The 15,946-nt window shown below is 53.4% G+C and overlaps 4 protein-coding genes across 4 annotated transcripts; 2 read left to right on the top strand and 2 right to left on the bottom strand.

Moving 5' to 3' along the window:
• Nucleotides 1-401: 401 nt before the first annotated feature.
• Nucleotides 402-1,428, bottom strand: artA (14-3-3 adaptor artA; the record flags this gene model as incomplete). Its single annotated transcript, XM_020199231.1, has 5 exons — nt 402-506; nt 559-629; nt 686-927; nt 993-1,299; nt 1,368-1,428. 5 exons carry the CDS (start codon nt 1,426-1,428, stop codon nt 402-404), a joined length of 786 nt encoding a protein of 261 aa, XP_020059443.1.
• Nucleotides 1,429-4,785: 3,357 nt separating this feature from the next.
• On the top strand, nt 4,786-5,858 carry ASPACDRAFT_76179 (uncharacterized protein). Its single transcript, XM_020204662.1, has 4 exons — nt 4,786-5,024; nt 5,161-5,226; nt 5,296-5,361; nt 5,430-5,858. The coding sequence occupies exons 1-4, from the start codon at nt 4,900-4,902 to the stop codon at nt 5,467-5,469; spliced, it is 297 nt and encodes a 98-aa protein (XP_020059442.1). The 5' UTR covers nt 4,786-4,899; the 3' UTR covers nt 5,470-5,858.
• A 2,825-nt stretch (nt 5,859-8,683) lies between these two features.
• On the top strand, nt 8,684-11,113 carry ASPACDRAFT_113816 (DUF5102 domain-containing protein). Its single transcript, XM_020195749.1, has 4 exons — nt 8,684-8,895; nt 8,982-9,608; nt 9,668-9,909; nt 9,963-11,113. Exons 1-4 carry the CDS (start codon nt 8,805-8,807, stop codon nt 10,731-10,733), a joined length of 1,731 nt encoding a protein of 576 aa, XP_020059441.1. The 5' UTR covers nt 8,684-8,804; the 3' UTR covers nt 10,734-11,113.
• An 801-nt stretch (nt 11,114-11,914) lies between these two features.
• On the bottom strand, nt 11,915-14,797 carry ASPACDRAFT_40419 (MIZ zinc finger domain protein; the record flags this gene model as incomplete). The annotated part of the gene is made up of 1 exon (XM_020200749.1): nt 11,915-14,797. The coding sequence occupies one exon, from the start codon at nt 14,795-14,797 to the stop codon at nt 11,915-11,917; it is 2,883 nt and encodes a 960-aa protein (XP_020059440.1).
• Between the last annotated feature and the right edge of the window lie 1,149 nt (nt 14,798-15,946).

Here is a 15,946-nt window from a genome sequence, read left to right as displayed (position 1 = left end):
GGGGAATTGCGGCAATAGGCAAGGAAGTAGAAAAAAAAGATAAAGAAATCAACGAGAAAATGTAAAGGAAAAATAGAACAGGAATCGAAGATCCGCAGGTGAACCCGGAGGGGAAACATGGGCAATGTGTTGGATGGAAGAGCATAGCGAGGATCGCATGAACGGAAAGCGGAAAGCAAAGGCACAGAGCACCCCCACAGCGCAGACCAACTTTTGACTTCTGCCCTTTGCCAGTGATAGTTCAAGACCATGCAAAGTCATCGGGCATAATGGCAAGCGTGCAGCGCTGATCCCCTTTTCTAACCTTGGCCCCGCAGCCCTTGCGCACCCGTAACCCACGCCGTATTTTGTCCGACTTCATTTGCAAACCCGGACGCGAGTCCATCGTTATCTCTACTAATTTACTCGGCAGCGGGCTTCTCCTCAGTAGGAGCAGCCTCCTCCTTATCGGCAGGAGCGCTGGACTCAGGAGCAGCCGTCTCGGCCTCCGACGAGGTCCAGAGCGTCTAGGTGTGCATTAGTACGGGCGTGTCAAGCCGGGTGTAGCTGTATACATACCAGGTTGTCTCTGAGAAGCTGCATGATCAGGGTGGAGTCCTTGTAGCTCTCCTCGCTCAAAGTGTCAAGCTCTGCGGGCATTTGTCAGTCTTTGCCCTGCTCACACGGGGTCATACGATAAACATACCGGCAATAGCATCATCGAAAGCAAGCTTGGCCAGGTGGCAAGCCTGGTCGGGGGAGTTGAGGATCTCGTAGTAGAAGACGGAGAAGTTCAGGGCGAGACCGAGACGGATGGGGTGAGTAGGGGCCAAGTCGGTTTGAGCGACCTCAGTAGCGCTCTTGTAGGCCTCGAGGGAGGCATCAGCAGCGCCCTTGCGGCGGTCGCCAATGGCGAACTCAGCAAGGTAACGGTGGTAGTCACCCTTCCTGTTAAGAGCACCCGCCCAGGTCAGTATTGCAGCCATTAAACGGTACTTAAGAGACAGACGCACATCTTGTGGTAGAAGACCTTGGACTCGCCGCTCTGGGCAGAGGGGATCAAGTGCTTGTCGAGAACCTCAAGGATGTCATCGCAGATCTTGGCGAGCTCGGTCTCAATCTTCTGGCGGTACTCCTTGATAAGGGTAACCTGGGGACCGTTGCCCTTGGACTCCTCTTTTTGCTCGATGGAGGTGACGATTCTCCAGGACGCACGACGGGCACCGATGACGTTCTTGTAAGCGACGGAGAGGAGATTGCGCTCCTCGACGGTGAGCTCTACATCAGTGGAGGCAACCTCCTTCATGTTCTCGACCATCTCTGCGAGAAAAAGGTTAGCATGAGGGTGGTCGTGCGAGCGCGGGGTGGAGCGTTCAGGGATGACGTACCTTCGTAACGCTCAGCCTGCTCGGCGAGCTTGGCCAGGTAAACAGCATCTTCGCGGGCCATTGTGAAAGTGAGTTATCTGTGTGAGACCGAAGATGAAATGGTTAGTCAAATAACAGAGAGTCCTCTGGCAGAGAGTCGACGTGATGACAAAAATGGTGTTGATGGGGGAAATGAGGATGATGGGGGGATGCGCCACAGCGATCAACGGAAGATGATAGATAGTGTCTCCGAAGCGAGGGGCAGCCAGTCACAGGACAAAAGTGAGGCTGTGAAGTCAAGTGGTGCAAGGAACACGAAAAGCGATAACCGCCCTCCCCTCCTCTTCCCGGCTTCCTGGAAGCGTTCCCCGCGATAGGGAATATATTGCCCATCCGTCGCAGCAAGCACGTAAAATGGTCGGGAGTAAAGAAGATGGAGGTGGGAACAAGCAAGCATGATCGTTCCTCAGATCCTGTCCGCTGTACTGATCGGCCCCCTACCACGCACCCACATCCATCCACCCATCAACAAGACGCACGGCGACGATCCCAGAGGCTTGTTGACGGTTGAAGGAGGGTAAATTGCTCTGCTAGGCCTCCGTTCGGCTAGCCGGTGACAAAAGTGCTGAGTCGCGTTCCAGTGTAGTTAGGACGGAGAGGGGAGAGCAACGACTGCATGTGGTTCCAACCATTTCACGCGCGAGCTGACTATGGTCTCTCCAGTGTTCCAGAACCTCTCGATACCACAAGTCTAAATCATTTGCGATCGTGAAAGCCACCGGAAACGACGGAGCGGCTGCGTCATCCGGGATGAGGAGGGGAAGTTTGAGGGGAGGGGGGAGTGTCTTTGGTGGTAGAAGTGGAAAAGATGACGGCAGTGGAACAGATAGGAAACCAACTCACCTGAACGGAAGATAGAGAAGGGATTGTATTTGCTCTGTTGTCTGCAAAGTCAGTGGTATTGTAGAGTGAGATAGGCGTGAGTGAAGGATTATAGAGCAGGGAGATTTTTTTATTCCTTGTTGTACTGCTCGTTTGGGATGTTTTGCTGTTTCGAATTTTGAGGATTGGGGGAGGGGGAGAGGCCAAGTTGGATCACTAAGCGGGCAGGGGGGGGGGAGGGGGGAAATGGTAGGTTTGGGTGAAGACGGAGGGGAAATTAGGGAGAAATCAGAGAATTGATTGCTGACTGACCGGATTGGAGAGGAGACGAAGAAGTGAGATAGGTTGGAAGGAGTTAGTCAGAGGGAAGAGAGAGGAAGAGAGATAGATTTAGAGTGGTGGTGGTAGTAGTAGTAGTAAGTTGGAGGATGTAAGATGGGAGAGGTTTAGTAGTAGTTTGTTGGCGGGTGCTGGCTTAGTGTCGGGGGAGGGGAGGGGAATGAGAAGGGAAGAAGAGAGGGAGGGAGAAGGGAAGGGCAGAAGGGGGGGGTCTGTTTAGTCCAGGTGGGAAATGGGCAATTAATGGCGGCCGGAAAGAGAGGGAGGGGAACGGAGGCGTAGGAGGAGCCAGACTGAACAGAACAGAACAGAACAGACACCGACAGATAGACAGACAGACAGGAGAGAGTCAACCAAGTCACTCACTCAGTCACGCACTCATTTACTCTTTACTTCCCTCTATTCCTCCCTTTCTCATTCTATGGTCAGGAAATCTTCCCCCCCCCCTCCCCCAAGCCTAGTCAAGTACTCCGTACATCGCATCATTATTGTCATCATCGTCATGATCCTCAGCCTCTTCAGCCTAACTTGTAACTTAACTCAAGGAACTCATGCACGCCTCTTACTCCTTTTTACATCCGTACCTAAAGAAAATGAACCATTCAGCCACTCTCTTTCCCCCCTACCGTACGGAATAGTCAGTTCCTGTTGCGACAATGGACATCGCACGGTTAGGCTAGAGTCTAGATAGGAGGTGGATGATGGCGTATCCATTTTCGACCCCCTTCCCCTCATTATTACCCAGAGAAAAAAAAATCCAAAATGGAGAAATACACCGCAATATTACCACTATGGGTTCTGCGGGCCGGGATATTATTGCTGTCAATACGGTACTACTGCCAATAATAAGATCTTCTCCCCTTCTGGTGGATTTCTAGAATTGATTTGCTGGGGAGTGCGCAGGGTTTGGGAGAGTAGGCCAGCGTGAAAGCAGAATAGAGACGGACAGAAGCAGACAGAAGGTCTCTGTTGCTAGTCGGTTGGCGCCTACGTAGTGCACATCAAGCCCAATGCACTGGGTGAAGGCGCATACAGCAGACCGGAAGCATGACGCCCATTGAACAAAGATCCAGACTGGGACAGAATCAAGAAGAATCCTCAGAAATTCTCCCCGACTACTCCGTACAGAGCAGCTTCCAAAGCGTCTGCACAAAATCGCATAGGATACGTCTCTCCTGAGTCCTGAATCCTTAATGGCGTGGGTGATTGCCTGCCTGCCAATCTGGCTGGTTTAGGTCGGTGGCTTGAGTGGTTCGGTGGGCCTCTCATCGTCATCCCTATTTCACTTCCGCCAATTGTCCAGCCCACTCTTTCACCACCCCAGTCAAGGTCATCATGAAGGGGGCCGACGATACACATAACAATTCATGAAGCGGGTACCGAAAAAAAAGAAAACAATAGGGGAGAAAAAAAGGGTGAAGATGGAGGAGCCGCCAGGTAGCAATCTGTGACCGATGTATTGGAAATATTGATTGATCTGGGCTCAAGGGGGTCTGCGTTTCTCTTTTTCTGGAACCTCGGGGAATAATAGTACTGATGGATCCGACTATTGGAGGGAAGCTATCCCATCTTTCATCCTATTAATATCCCTCAGGGATCGCTGGCAGTGGCAGGTCGGCGGCTCCTCGTCAAGCTTATCATCAGTGTTGGCCCGTTGCCTGTTGACAGGGACTCGAATGTAGCACATGATTGGTATTTAGGCCAAGAGTCTGTGTAGACACTAGAAGTGTGGAAAGTGAATCTGTAGATTTGACGTGAGGATACCACCAAGGGGGGAGGTGGGCAGGGACTGAGGAGATGGCAACAATCTTCATTCCATTCTCAGCCACCACCACCATCACCACCACCACCACAACAACAACAGCAGCAGCAGCACAGTCATGACGCGGGACCCGTTAGAGCTTGCCGGCGGCAGCTCACCTGACCACCAGCAACACAACACAAGTTAGTTATCGGGCCCGACCTGACGATGGCTGAGTCACCCGCTCTGGGTTGAACCCGCCCGCGACACCGGACCATCTCCCCATCCGCGGCCGACGCATCACATGATCGGCCAGTGCCGTGCCAACCACTTCCCATTCAATGTCGTCATTGGTCTCGACAGCAGTGGGAAGTTAGGTAATCCAGCACGAAAGTACCACCAGCCCAAAGTACTACAAGTACCTGAGCAAAGCTCGCCTCACGCTACATCGTCTCGTGTACCTTGTCTTGTCACTATCACCATCTGACACATCCTCCTCCAACCGATAACTTCCACCTTCTACCCTTCGAACCACCCCCTCCTCACTCCTCACATCCCCAACCACTTCCCGCTCAGCCCAACTCAATCACCATGCTCCGCCAATCTATCACCAAGCCTCTCACCAGCACTGTCATCAGCCGCTCCTTCTCTGCTCTTGCCCCCAGAATGGCTGCAGGTGATACCGGTGCTCCCCGCGCTGGCGGTGTTCAGTCCAGGTACGTTCAAAGCCAATCCCATCCAGCGCAAGCATCCCAATCCTCTCCACAACACTGCTCACAGATGACATCATCATCATCATCACCACCTCAACCACCAATTTCAAGACTAAGGCTAACCCGAATCCCAACGCAGTGACTCTTTCACCAAGCGTGAAGCCGCCCAGGAAGGCCGTTACATCCACGAGAAGGAATTGGAGAAGTACGTCCATCGACCAATTTTGTCCCCAAACCACAATCGCCTACCTCAATGCTGACCTAAAATCAACAGGTTCCAGAAGCTAAAAGCGAGCATCAAGGCACAGCGTGAACACCTTGACAAGCTCGACAAGCACATGTAAGGCTTCCAGCCCCTCTAAGAGAACTCGTCCACAAACCTTTAACTAACCTCGATTGTTCACATAGCGACGAGATCACCAAGGAGCAGGGCGGCGAGCAGAACTAGATTTGCGTGCACAGCACACTCACCAATACCCCCAACACCCTCTATAGCTTCGAAGTCGACCTCTCAGCTGGGTCTACTACATAAGCCTCTTGCTTCTTCTTTTTGTTTCGTTCCTATTATATCCCCGCGAACGTGTCACACCCCTCTCGCTATCCTTGCTTCGTAAATCGGAGCGATATTTAACGAATATGACTTGTATGTTGATGTGATGGTCATGCTTTTTCGATATTAGCATACGGTGTAGCTAGTTAGTCTACGCTGAGACGTTTACTACACGGAAGCATTTGATTCTTCGCTGTGTTCTATGTGTAAATCTATCATGATTATACCTACGGTCCCACGGTTCCGCTCAAGAACGCATAGATTATTTGAATCAATACCTATACCGCAGTACAAGGCATACGAAAGGACTTCTAGGTAGAATGATACTTTATTATTCTTCATTATCCATCCCATCCCAAGACAAATCCGACGCAACCACAGTCGCAAGTGCAAAACGAGTACTCCGGTAAAAAAGCATTTCTCAGTGGATACAAAACTGCAGAGTAAAAGCCTAGCGCAAACGTGAAGAAGCCCCCACCAGTAAGAAATCAAAACTCCACTGCATTATGTTTAGCGCCGTCCCATGTAAGACCGATAGAAATCATCCGCTGCGCTACCGCCCATCGTCGAGTTACCCAATCCTCCGTATCCGAATCGTGAGGACAGCGACTGACCCGCCCGCTGCGCCTTGGCGACCTTCTCGTGGAGCTCGGTGGTGCCCTGGTCAATCGTTTGAAGCTGCGCAAGGTGGGAGTTGAGGATGCGGACGATTTGAGAAATCTGTGATTTCGTGGATTAGTATCAGGGAAGAAGCATTACAAAAGAGTATCGAATGAATACGCACCGGCTCATCAGCCTTGCTTGTCTTGCTCAGAGTAGCAGAGGCAGTGTTGACTTCTTCAATCATGCTGGTAAGATCCTTGCCCATCTCGTCAAGGCGCTCCGAAAGTCGCTCAGCAGTCTTGTAACTGTAGTTGTTTTAAAATCAGTGGCTGATCAACTGGACGGAAGGAAGCAACTTACGTTCGCTCACGCTCTTGATCCGGTCCCTGGAGAGATTCACCAGGATTGAGCTGCTTGGACATCATCTCATCGACTTCACGCTCGTACCGGTCAAGCCACGAGCTCAATTCGTCCTGCTGTCCCTCGACGGAGGCGAGCTGGCGTTCCACTTCTTGTGTGGCCCGTTCGGCATCCACGGTATTACCATAAAGCTTCTGGACCTTGGTGCCATTCTCGACGAGCATGCGGTCCCATTCGGCAACTTTCTCGGCTTGTTCGCGGAAGTCCTTCTGGTACTTGGTAAGATCGGTAGCCCAGCGGGTGATAATCTCGTCCATAGTCTTGTTCTTTAGGCGGGACTGGGCGGGAGGGGTGGGGCCGGCCGTGGAGGCACCAAGGCCGCTGGCGCCTGTTGCAGGCATGGTAGTCGACGTCGCGGGCTTGTCGGTTGCGGTAGCTGCAGGTGTGGTAGCGGGTTGGGTGGAGGGTTGGGTCGCAGCGGGCTTGCTGAACAACCCGCCGGTAGCAGGGGCAGCGGATTGGGTGGTTGTTGGGGGAGCAGTAGCTGTGGTGCTTGGGGTCGTTGTGGTTGTGCTCGTCGCGGCAGCTCCGCCAAGGTTAAACAATCCGCCGCTAGGGGCAGCTGGGGTGGTAGAAGGGGTGGCTGATGAAGTCGCTCCGCCGAGTGTAGGGAATAGTGATTTTTGAGGAGTGAAAGAGGAAGTAGCGGGTGTGGTGGAGGATGTGGTGCCGGTAGTCGGGGTACCTAGCGAGGGAAAGGCTGGCTTTGTCGCATCGGCACCGCTCAGTGGCTTGAAAGCAGGGGCAGCACCTCCAGCCGGAGCGGCATTGCCAAAGAGAGATTTTGGGGCACTGTCATTGGTAGTAGTCGCGGGGGTTGTTGCTGTGGTTTCGGCAGGCTTGTCTTTGTTCGCGTTTCCAAAGAGACTACCGCCCGTGGTTGCCGAAGGGGCTGCGTTGAACAATGGCTTTTGAGCCGCATTTGACCCGAAAAGGCCGCCGCCAGTCGACTGCGGCTGTGTAGCGTTGGCATTACCGAACAACGAAGGAGCGGTGGTCGCCGCGGCGGTCGCCGCGGTGGTCGCAGAACTGGTGGTGCTTGTAGCAGCCGGGGCCGGGGCGGAGGGAGTTGGGTTCAAGCCCCCAAACAGAGAGTTGGCGGGCTTTTGTGCCTGCTGGGCTCCTCCGAAGAGAGAAGGCGCTTGGCCGGTAGTGGCAGGCGGGGGTCCAGCAGGCGTAGTGGACGAAGCACCTCCGAAGAGGCCTCCTCCCTGTTGCGCCGGGGTAGCTGTGGCATTGCCAAATAGAGGCTTGGGGGCGTTGTTCCCAAAAAGTCCACTGGTAGCAGTCTGTCCCGAGCTGGGGGTCTCGGTCGTTTTGTTTGGGGTGGAGGAAGCGTTAGAACCGAATAAGGGCGTCGACTGGCCCGTTGCTGCTGGCTTGCTCGCAGCGCCAAAACTGAAGGGTGAGGCGGTGCTGTTGGCAGCGGCAGCTCCAGCGTTACCGAAAAGAGGTGTAGATGAGCCGCTTGTCGTGGTAGCTCCTACATTGCCAAAGAGCCCACCGCCGCTGGGAGCACCAGAATTTGCGCCTCCGGCGGACCCAAAAAGACCACCTTTGGAAGCGCCGCTGGAGGCGTTGGAGTCGAAGGAGAACATACTCATGGCGATAGGGCCGGAAGTCAAGGGAAAGTGAGGGATATGGATTTGACAGGGCTACCCTAAAGGGGAAAAGAAAACAAAGTCAGTCTCGGACGGGGAAGTGAAGGAGATGAAAAGAGTCCGAACAGGCAGAGGGATACTGACTGCGCCCAAGAACGAGGTCACGGAAGCGCCCTCTAGAAAGCAAGAAGCGCAATTGATCGGACTGAGAGAGCGGAATCCGCGTGCTTGACAAGCAGAGACAAAATCAAGGTCAGCAGCGTTGTGGCAGTTGAAGCTGGGAATCTCCAGACTTTCTGCCGCTTCTACTCTTTGGGCGGCGGACAGGCGGCTGAAGGAAGCAACATCGGCGCTTGTGGCGGCTGGCGGTTAGGCCACAAGGCTCAGAATCAGGCATGAAAGAACAGCATGTCTTGCTGCCTCAGGCCACGGTCGAGACTCACATCGACCCCGACGATCACGGCTGAGACGACCTCATGCACCTTCGTCTGGCTATTACTCGCTCCCCCCCCAGTCCCCTTTGCCTCGTAATTTCTTACAACACGGACGACAGCATTTAGAAATACATGCTCTATTGTTGGAATCTGACTTGAACGCCCCGCTCCTCAAATGTCGGATCGGATCTCCCGTCCATCCAGTCCATACTTGGAGCCTCCAAGGAAGACCGTCGAGTTGGAAGACCCCGGTGCTCAGGACTCCGGTAAGCCTCTTTGCAAACCCACCATCCTCGCAATTTGGACTGGTCCCTGGTCGCGGGACCTTCTAACACTTCCTATGACATGATAGCCGCCAATAGCGACGATGAGCATTTCTCTGATGCCAGCGAGGGTCATCAACTCCCACCTTCCCGCCCCTCCTCCTCCGCCGGGCGCGCATCCCCTATCCCCTTAACACGAGTGGAACGAGTCGATGAGAATCCAGCACATGGCGAAGTCCCCGGCACGGCGGCATATGAGATTAGGACTCAAGACGCCGTTCCCGATCAAGTCCAAGTCGTCCCTGATGGGTCCCGCAGTCGGAGCACTTCGACATCCGGGCAGCAACCACGACCGATGACGCCCAGTTCTCCGATTCCCCGGACGGTGGTCGAGAAGGTGGATCTGAATCAACCGAGTCACGGGGACATACCTGGTACTCCGGCCTACGAACTAAGGAGAGCGGATGCAGTACCAGACGTTGTCGTGAAAGCATCCGAGTCGGATGCTGCGCCCATCCCCGAGTCCGTTTCCATTCTTACTGATACGCCGGTCCCCGAGACGCTGCTGTCTCAAGTCAACTCCCCTACAAACGACAAAGCACCATCGCCACAAGTATCATCAGATGACACCGAAGAATCACAACCACATGCTCATCGGGCAAAACCCAGTGACCCCCAGCCGGATCAAACGGAAACGGTCACCGCGGCGCCCCCAGGTAAGTCGGGTTTCTGTTAACCACCAGCATAAAATTTCAGGGACGATTGACCAATGCAGACTCGCCTGCAAGCCATCGAAGTCACACCCGCCGGAAATCATCAGTGACGGGCGAAGAGTTCGGGGAAGAAGAAACGCCTGGGGGTGGTGCAGACGACTTCGATGATTTCACCGAGGGGCAAGACGACATGGGAGACTTCGACGACGCGGACTTTGGGGACTTTGACGACGGCTTCCAGGAGCCGAGTGCAGCGGTCCCCGTGGATGTTGAAGTCTCGCAACCTCCCACGCCGCCCTCTGTTGTATGTGAAAGAGTCTTTTCGTCCTGGGCCTCCTTGCTAACGATTCCCTCAAGCCGACCCTCCTCGATCTAACCGCCTACCAAACAATCCCCGACCTCTACGCGGCGCTGGACGACCCTCTCGATCAACTCTTTCCCTCCACAACATCACCATTACCATCTTCGAAACCCGAACCCATCCCCAACGCCACCGCCATCTTCAGCACCGAACGCTCCCTCTCCCTCTGGTCCCAACTCGTCGCTCCCCCACCTCTTCAGCCTCAGAACTGGGTGAAATCCCGCATCCGCCGTCTCTTCCTCGTCTCACTCGGTGTCCCCGTCGACCTCGACGAGATCCTCCCCGCCTCGAAACAGAAGAAACTCGTCCTCCCCTCCCTCACCATCTCCTCCAGCACCTCCTCAACCGCCACGCCTAATACCGCCTCCCAAAACCCCGGCACCGCCACGCCAACCCACGCAAGCTCCCACTCCCGCTCCCAGAGCCTCGCCGCCAACGCCAACCGCAACAGCATCCAAAGTACCGCCGGCAGCCCCGGCGGAACGCCCCGCAGCACCGCCGCCCGTCGGAGACGGGAAGCCTCCCCACCACCCGAGCTCGATCTCTCGGCCGTCCGCCGCCTCTGCGCCACCACAGACGCGGCGCTCGGGGGCCTGACGGACGGGGAACTCAAGGGCCACGTCCAGGAATTGGAATGGGTCACGTTGCGGGCGAGTTCGGTGCTGGAATACTGGCTCAAACGGCTGGATGGGTTAGTAAGCGAGAAAGAGGCATTTGAAGGCGTGATTGAAAATCTCGTCAGTCATGCAAGGAGAGTGAGGAAGTAGTACGGAGTTGGAATAGTAGTAGTAGAGCACACCAAAATATCTCGCGGAAAAGAACCACCGGACAGATGATCTTTTATCTTATAGCTTATAATGAGGATGGGGCCGAAAAAAGTCAATTCCGGATGGATGCGGGAAAACCTTGAGGATACAAACGACGATCGGTTTGGGCTGGGGTGGGTGCAGTGGTTATTTGGAGCTCCGGGAAAATGGAGGAAGAAACAAAGTTCTAATTCTATTGGTAATGACATGATATATACCTGATGCATTCTTCCCTAATCAATTCTCTTTGTGTGGTGTGTGCCTTGGCTTAGTTTATCCGAAACAGACGGACGGGTTTATCTGGTTGAATTTGCTGGAATCATCATGGTTGGATTCGGTGGAAGTAGCACAGGTTGGTGGTTCAGTTATCACTTCGTGCGCAGGTGGAAGAATATGCAAAGTGCAAGTACTCAGAGACACATCGGATCTCAGCCGTACTGCCTACTTCATGTGATGGATAGCCGTTCACTCCAGCTGTTCAGGTGGACGCTGACTGATTTCATTTCGTCATACCAGAACAACTCCGAGGTGATACACATCCCGCCTGGTGGAGAAAAGATACGATAATTTGTTGCTTGGATGTAGAGTATTGGCACACTGTGCTCGGATACACATCCTAAGGATAATGCACCAAATGGACCGACGTAACCCATCATGTGGACTATGGTCTTCTGGAAGCGGAAGATGCACATAGCCTATGTAGGTTCACCCCTGGACCACTAGTTGAGAATGTCAGTGTGGAACCGGTGCATGGACGGAGTGTGTTACATACTACTAGTCAGAAAGGTACGAATTCAGAAACAGTTGAAACTGACTTTTTACTGGGGATATGTGTCTGTATTTACCGAAGAAAAAAAGCGCTATATCCACGGAATTGGCATCCTAATTCCATTCTCATCTAGAGGTATAAAATAGACATAGAGCAACAATAATTTCGGGGTATCGTGAAGAGAGAGCTCCTTTTGCTTAAACGCCGGGAGAAATAAACGAGAACAAAGAAGAAAGACGAAAAGAAACGAAGGAGACAAAAAGCACCGTTTTTGGGCAACACTTGACGTAATCATGAATTAACTTTAGATGGACGCCGTACTGAGTTCTCCGCCAGGGGAGTTCCTTGGAAGTCCAAATGATGCGCCGGAATTTCAATCGAGGTCAATCACTTCCGGGGTCGCGCTTACTGTCCGAATGGGCTGGGGTTTTGTCTCCGGTTGGACCATCTTTTGTCTCTTCGGGATAGGACTGTCCAGGCCCGTGGAGGAGCGTTTAGAGGTTGCAAGATCTGCTTCAGTGATCACAGTCCAGGAACCATCGAGAGTGACTCGAATGGCGCGGGCGTCGTCAAGTTGATTCGTGCGCACTAATTCCTCGTGCACGTCAACCATAAACTCGTCGCGTACCAACATCTGTGGACGAGCATCACCCTGACAGATCGGGCAGCGCCAGTCGTTGGGCAAGGCACGCGGCCCGGAGACCCCGGCCCGGGTTTGTATGAATGTCTCGTGGTCGAAACATTCGGAGTGAAGACAAAGCTGTCCACGAACAGGTTGCTTGAACACGCGAGCGGTAAAGGGGTCGACAAGATTGATCATAAGGTCGCTACTAACCACATGGAGGTCATCATCTTCGTTTTCATTGCGGGAGGACTGCTCAAGACGCTGGTGAATCTGGCGACGGGAGTCATCCGCTTGGAGAGTCTGCGCAAGGGCCATGACAGGCTCGATAGCGGCAATCTGGGCGATCTCCACGGCAGCGGCGTAAAGTTTGTCCTTCTGCTCGGCTGCATCGCGAATGAAGTGCAACGAGATTTTGTTCTCACCCGCGCGCAAATGAGGAGATATGTCTAGAGGTACATCCTTCTGATGATGTAATTTCCGACGTACAAAGAGTTCAGTGTCATTGACGAAGATATAGATCACGCTGGGCCAGGCGCAGTCAGCCCGACTCCAGGTAGATTCGTCGATCGGGGGTTTTGTGTCGGGCGAGACAGATATACAACGCATCCGATAGAGCTGCTGGCCGTCCATCAATACACGGACAGGGTGGGAAAGCTCGCCAGAACTCTTTTGCGAGGGAGCTGGAAGGCGATCCGCCGCCTCTTGTGATAGGGTGAAGGACCAGTGAAACTGGCATTCAAAGCGGCCCAGTGGTCTTGGCGTGAGTGCGAACGAATCTAGATACTGGAATAGCTTTGTCTCTTGAGCCTGGCCCGAAGAGTCCCTTCTGATTAGCTGGTGAACTGGTTCTCGAAGATGGACCTGATGTAACGCATCACGCAGAGGGTGTAATGGCGGAGCGTTGGCTGGCATTTTCTTTCCAGACGCAGGAAGGAGCAACGTAGACGTGGAAGGCTTAGATGGTGTTGGAGGAAGCGCCCTCGGCCGCGAGGTTTGACGCATTGCGAGTATAGCTTGCTGAGCAGCTTCGGCCTGTACAGACGGGCGACGAGGATGACCTGGACCTTGAACCGGCGTCACTGTGGGGACAGGAATAAAGCCTGGAGAAGGAACCGTGACAGACATGTGAGCCATGGTGGGTGTCAGGTTGGGTGTATGAGGATGCAAGACCGGGGCTGGCGCAGCGGAAACAGGTGAGGCCTGTGTGAATTGTGGGGAATGGCCGGCGAGAGGTGGGGTGGGCAGTGATAACACTCCCGGCGTGCGAGCCGAGTGAATGGGTCGGCCTGCCTGCGGGGGAGCTGAGGCAATGACGGGTTGAGGGCCAAAGACGGACGGCGGTGTGTGGGGCGGAGGGTAGCCCATATTGATGTGATACAGCGTTAGGATCGCATCGGTCTCCTTGCGCGCGCGCGAAATTGGAACCGATCTCTTCATGGCCTCAGCCAGACGGACCTCTGTCAGGGCAGCGTCGTGCCGAAAGATCTCGGAGAGACGTTCTTCCCGCTTGTTCGGACCCGAGATACGGCGCGTCAAGGCCAAGAAAATGGTATGATGCAGCACATGAGAGCGCAAGGCGAAATTTTGAACCAGCTCCTCAATCAGAGGTGGTAGGCCTCGCTCACGAATATGCGCCTCAAAGGCATTCCAGCGGTGGCCAAGCATGGCCAGGGCAGTCATGGCCTGGGAAAGAGCAGCCGTCCACCACGGCAGGTGCAACATATTGCAAATTGGCTCGGGAAAGCACGCGGCCCATTGAAGAAACTGCGGCGACAGACGTGCATTGTCAACCAGCAGCTGCTCCAGTGCCTTCAAGCCAGCAAGCTGGTCTTCGGACAAACCCTGCAGCTGCCCCAGTTCGGCGGGAGCATAAGATACTAGAGTGTATAATTGATGAATCACTAGATAAATGAGATCCTGACATGATAGGGCATCGTGCAGCAGACGCAGGCGGGCGTTCTCCAAAGTCACGGATGCGGAGGTCTTTCGTCCCGGGTGAGAGGCGAAAGCATCCAGCTTCTTTAAGCTGGCGGGAAAGTACGCGGAATTCCCATTGAGTTGAGGTGGATAGGTCAAAGGAACGTCCGGTATATGTATAGTACTGACTGGTTCATTTGCTGCGGTCGTTGCCGTGGTTGTTGCCGCAATGGTTGTTGCGGTTTTTGCACCAGCTCTGGGCCTGAGACGCCCTCGGGGTTCAATGGGTGGCCCCGGTGTGATAGGGGGCGTCATGGACGGGGCAATGGAGGGCGTAGGGCGCGACGAGGGAACAGGCGCTGCAGCCACATTCTGAAGCGGACTCGACCAAGGTTGAAGTTGGCGTAAGGACGTGGGATAGCTTGTCGCGGGAGGAGAAGGAACTGGTGCTGCTAAAGTTGATGGTGGGGTTTGTGGAGGAGGCGGAGGGAACGCTCTGGCGGAGGGAGAAGGGATCGACAGGCCAAGGGGACGTGGACGTGGCTGCGGATGTGGATGTGGATGTGGACGTGTGCGGGAAACATTCAAAGGTGGTGAAGCAACAGGAACAGCAACAGGAGGAGAGGCATTCATCCAGGCTGGTCGGGCGCCGCCTAGAAATATGTGGGCGGTGGAGTTGCTCGACTGTAACGCGGGTTGATTCGCGGATGACATGGTGCATGTTTTGTTGGCAGTCCTAGTTGTTGTTGTAGGATTCTGATCACATAGTACAGAGGATACATCAATCTCGATTACTTTTCTTTGTTTCCAATCGAAATAGAGAAGAAGCAGGACTGGAAAGGTAGAAAAGGAAGCCAAAGTAGTAGACTCGAGAGAAAGAAAAGGAGGGGAACGACTCAACCACCTTCGATCCCAGACAAACAAACAAAAGAAGACCACATGTGAATTCTCCCTCCAGAAACTATCTTAAACATCTGGCAGTGAAGATGAAACTAAATTGAATAGGAGTACGAGATTGACCTTGGGTAATTCACAACTAGCCGAGACGAAATGACAGACTGTGCCACACTAACTATGTAACTAACTACTGCTCTGGTGCAGTAGTACTGCGAGTAGTGAATAATAGTTCGTTCAAGCTTGACCAGGGTAGACTATGAGGTGTGTATACAGAGGTACTCCGTAAGATAACAGCCGAACATTCCCCGACCAGGTTGGGTTGGATACATCACAATGGGCTGAATGCGATCCATCATTACCCGAATGCAGGGCGTTGTTTCGGGCAGTGTCTTGACCTGTCAATTGGAGGTGAGCCAACTGTACGACTAGGAAGGAGACTTGGTTGATCCTGAAGCAGTGGTGGGGGGGGTTAATGGTTATCAAGAGAATATGGATTGTTGAATGGATGAATGGATGAATGCAGTCATTGAGGAAAGGGAAGGGGAAGGGAAGGAAGGGAAGGGGGAAGAAGCAAGTATATACTTCAACGGTATTTACTGTACATGTACATAGTTGTACATAGTTTGGAGATAACTTAACTTACTCGGGTTACTCGGCGGTATGAGCTTCTTCCTTCTTCCTCTCCACTCCTTCTCCTCCTCAAGAAAACAATTTAATTTATAATTATCACCGATTCCTAATCAGTGGACATCCAGATGGGACTTATGATACTGATACTCATAGTATCATCCCATCTAGATATCCTATACTAATTATAACCAAATTAATCTTAATTCTGCCCGACCAGCACAGAATTCGTTCCCCGCTCCGATTCGTGGTTCGTCCGTCTTGACGCTTGCCAATTCAAACCGTTCGCTTTCTGCTTCTCTTGCTTCTTCTGCTTCCTTTTCTCCTCCTCTCGGGCAT

The sequence above is a fragment of the Aspergillus aculeatus genome (assembly GCF_001890905.1).
Source record: "Aspergillus aculeatus ATCC 16872 unplaced genomic scaffold ASPACscaffold_3, whole genome shotgun sequence".
NCBI lineage: Eukaryota > Fungi > Ascomycota > Eurotiomycetes > Eurotiales > Aspergillaceae > Aspergillus > Aspergillus aculeatus.
This window is presented reverse-complemented; position numbering and strand designations above follow the sequence as displayed.

Excerpts from the sequence above, each read along its gene's own strand:
- ASPACDRAFT_76179 (XM_020204662.1), top strand. The coding sequence starts at position 4,900 with ATGCTCCGCCAATCTATCACCAAGCCTCTCACCAGCACTGTCATCAGC. Across the intron at positions 5,025-5,160 it reads GCTGGCGGTGTTCAGTCCAG|TGACTCTTTCACCAAGCGTG; the intron begins GTACGTTCAAAG and ends ATCCCAACGCAG. Across the intron at positions 5,362-5,429 it reads GACAAGCTCGACAAGCACAT|CGACGAGATCACCAAGGAGC; the intron begins GTAAGGCTTCCA and ends TTGTTCACATAG.
- ASPACDRAFT_113816 (XM_020195749.1), top strand. The coding sequence starts at position 8,805 with ATGTCGGATCGGATCTCCCGTCCATCCAGTCCATACTTGGAGCCTCCA. Across the intron at positions 8,896-8,981 it reads CCCCGGTGCTCAGGACTCCG|CCGCCAATAGCGACGATGAG; the intron begins GTAAGCCTCTTT and ends ATGACATGATAG. Across the intron at positions 9,910-9,962 it reads CTCCCACGCCGCCCTCTGTT|CCGACCCTCCTCGATCTAAC; the intron begins GTATGTGAAAGA and ends GATTCCCTCAAG.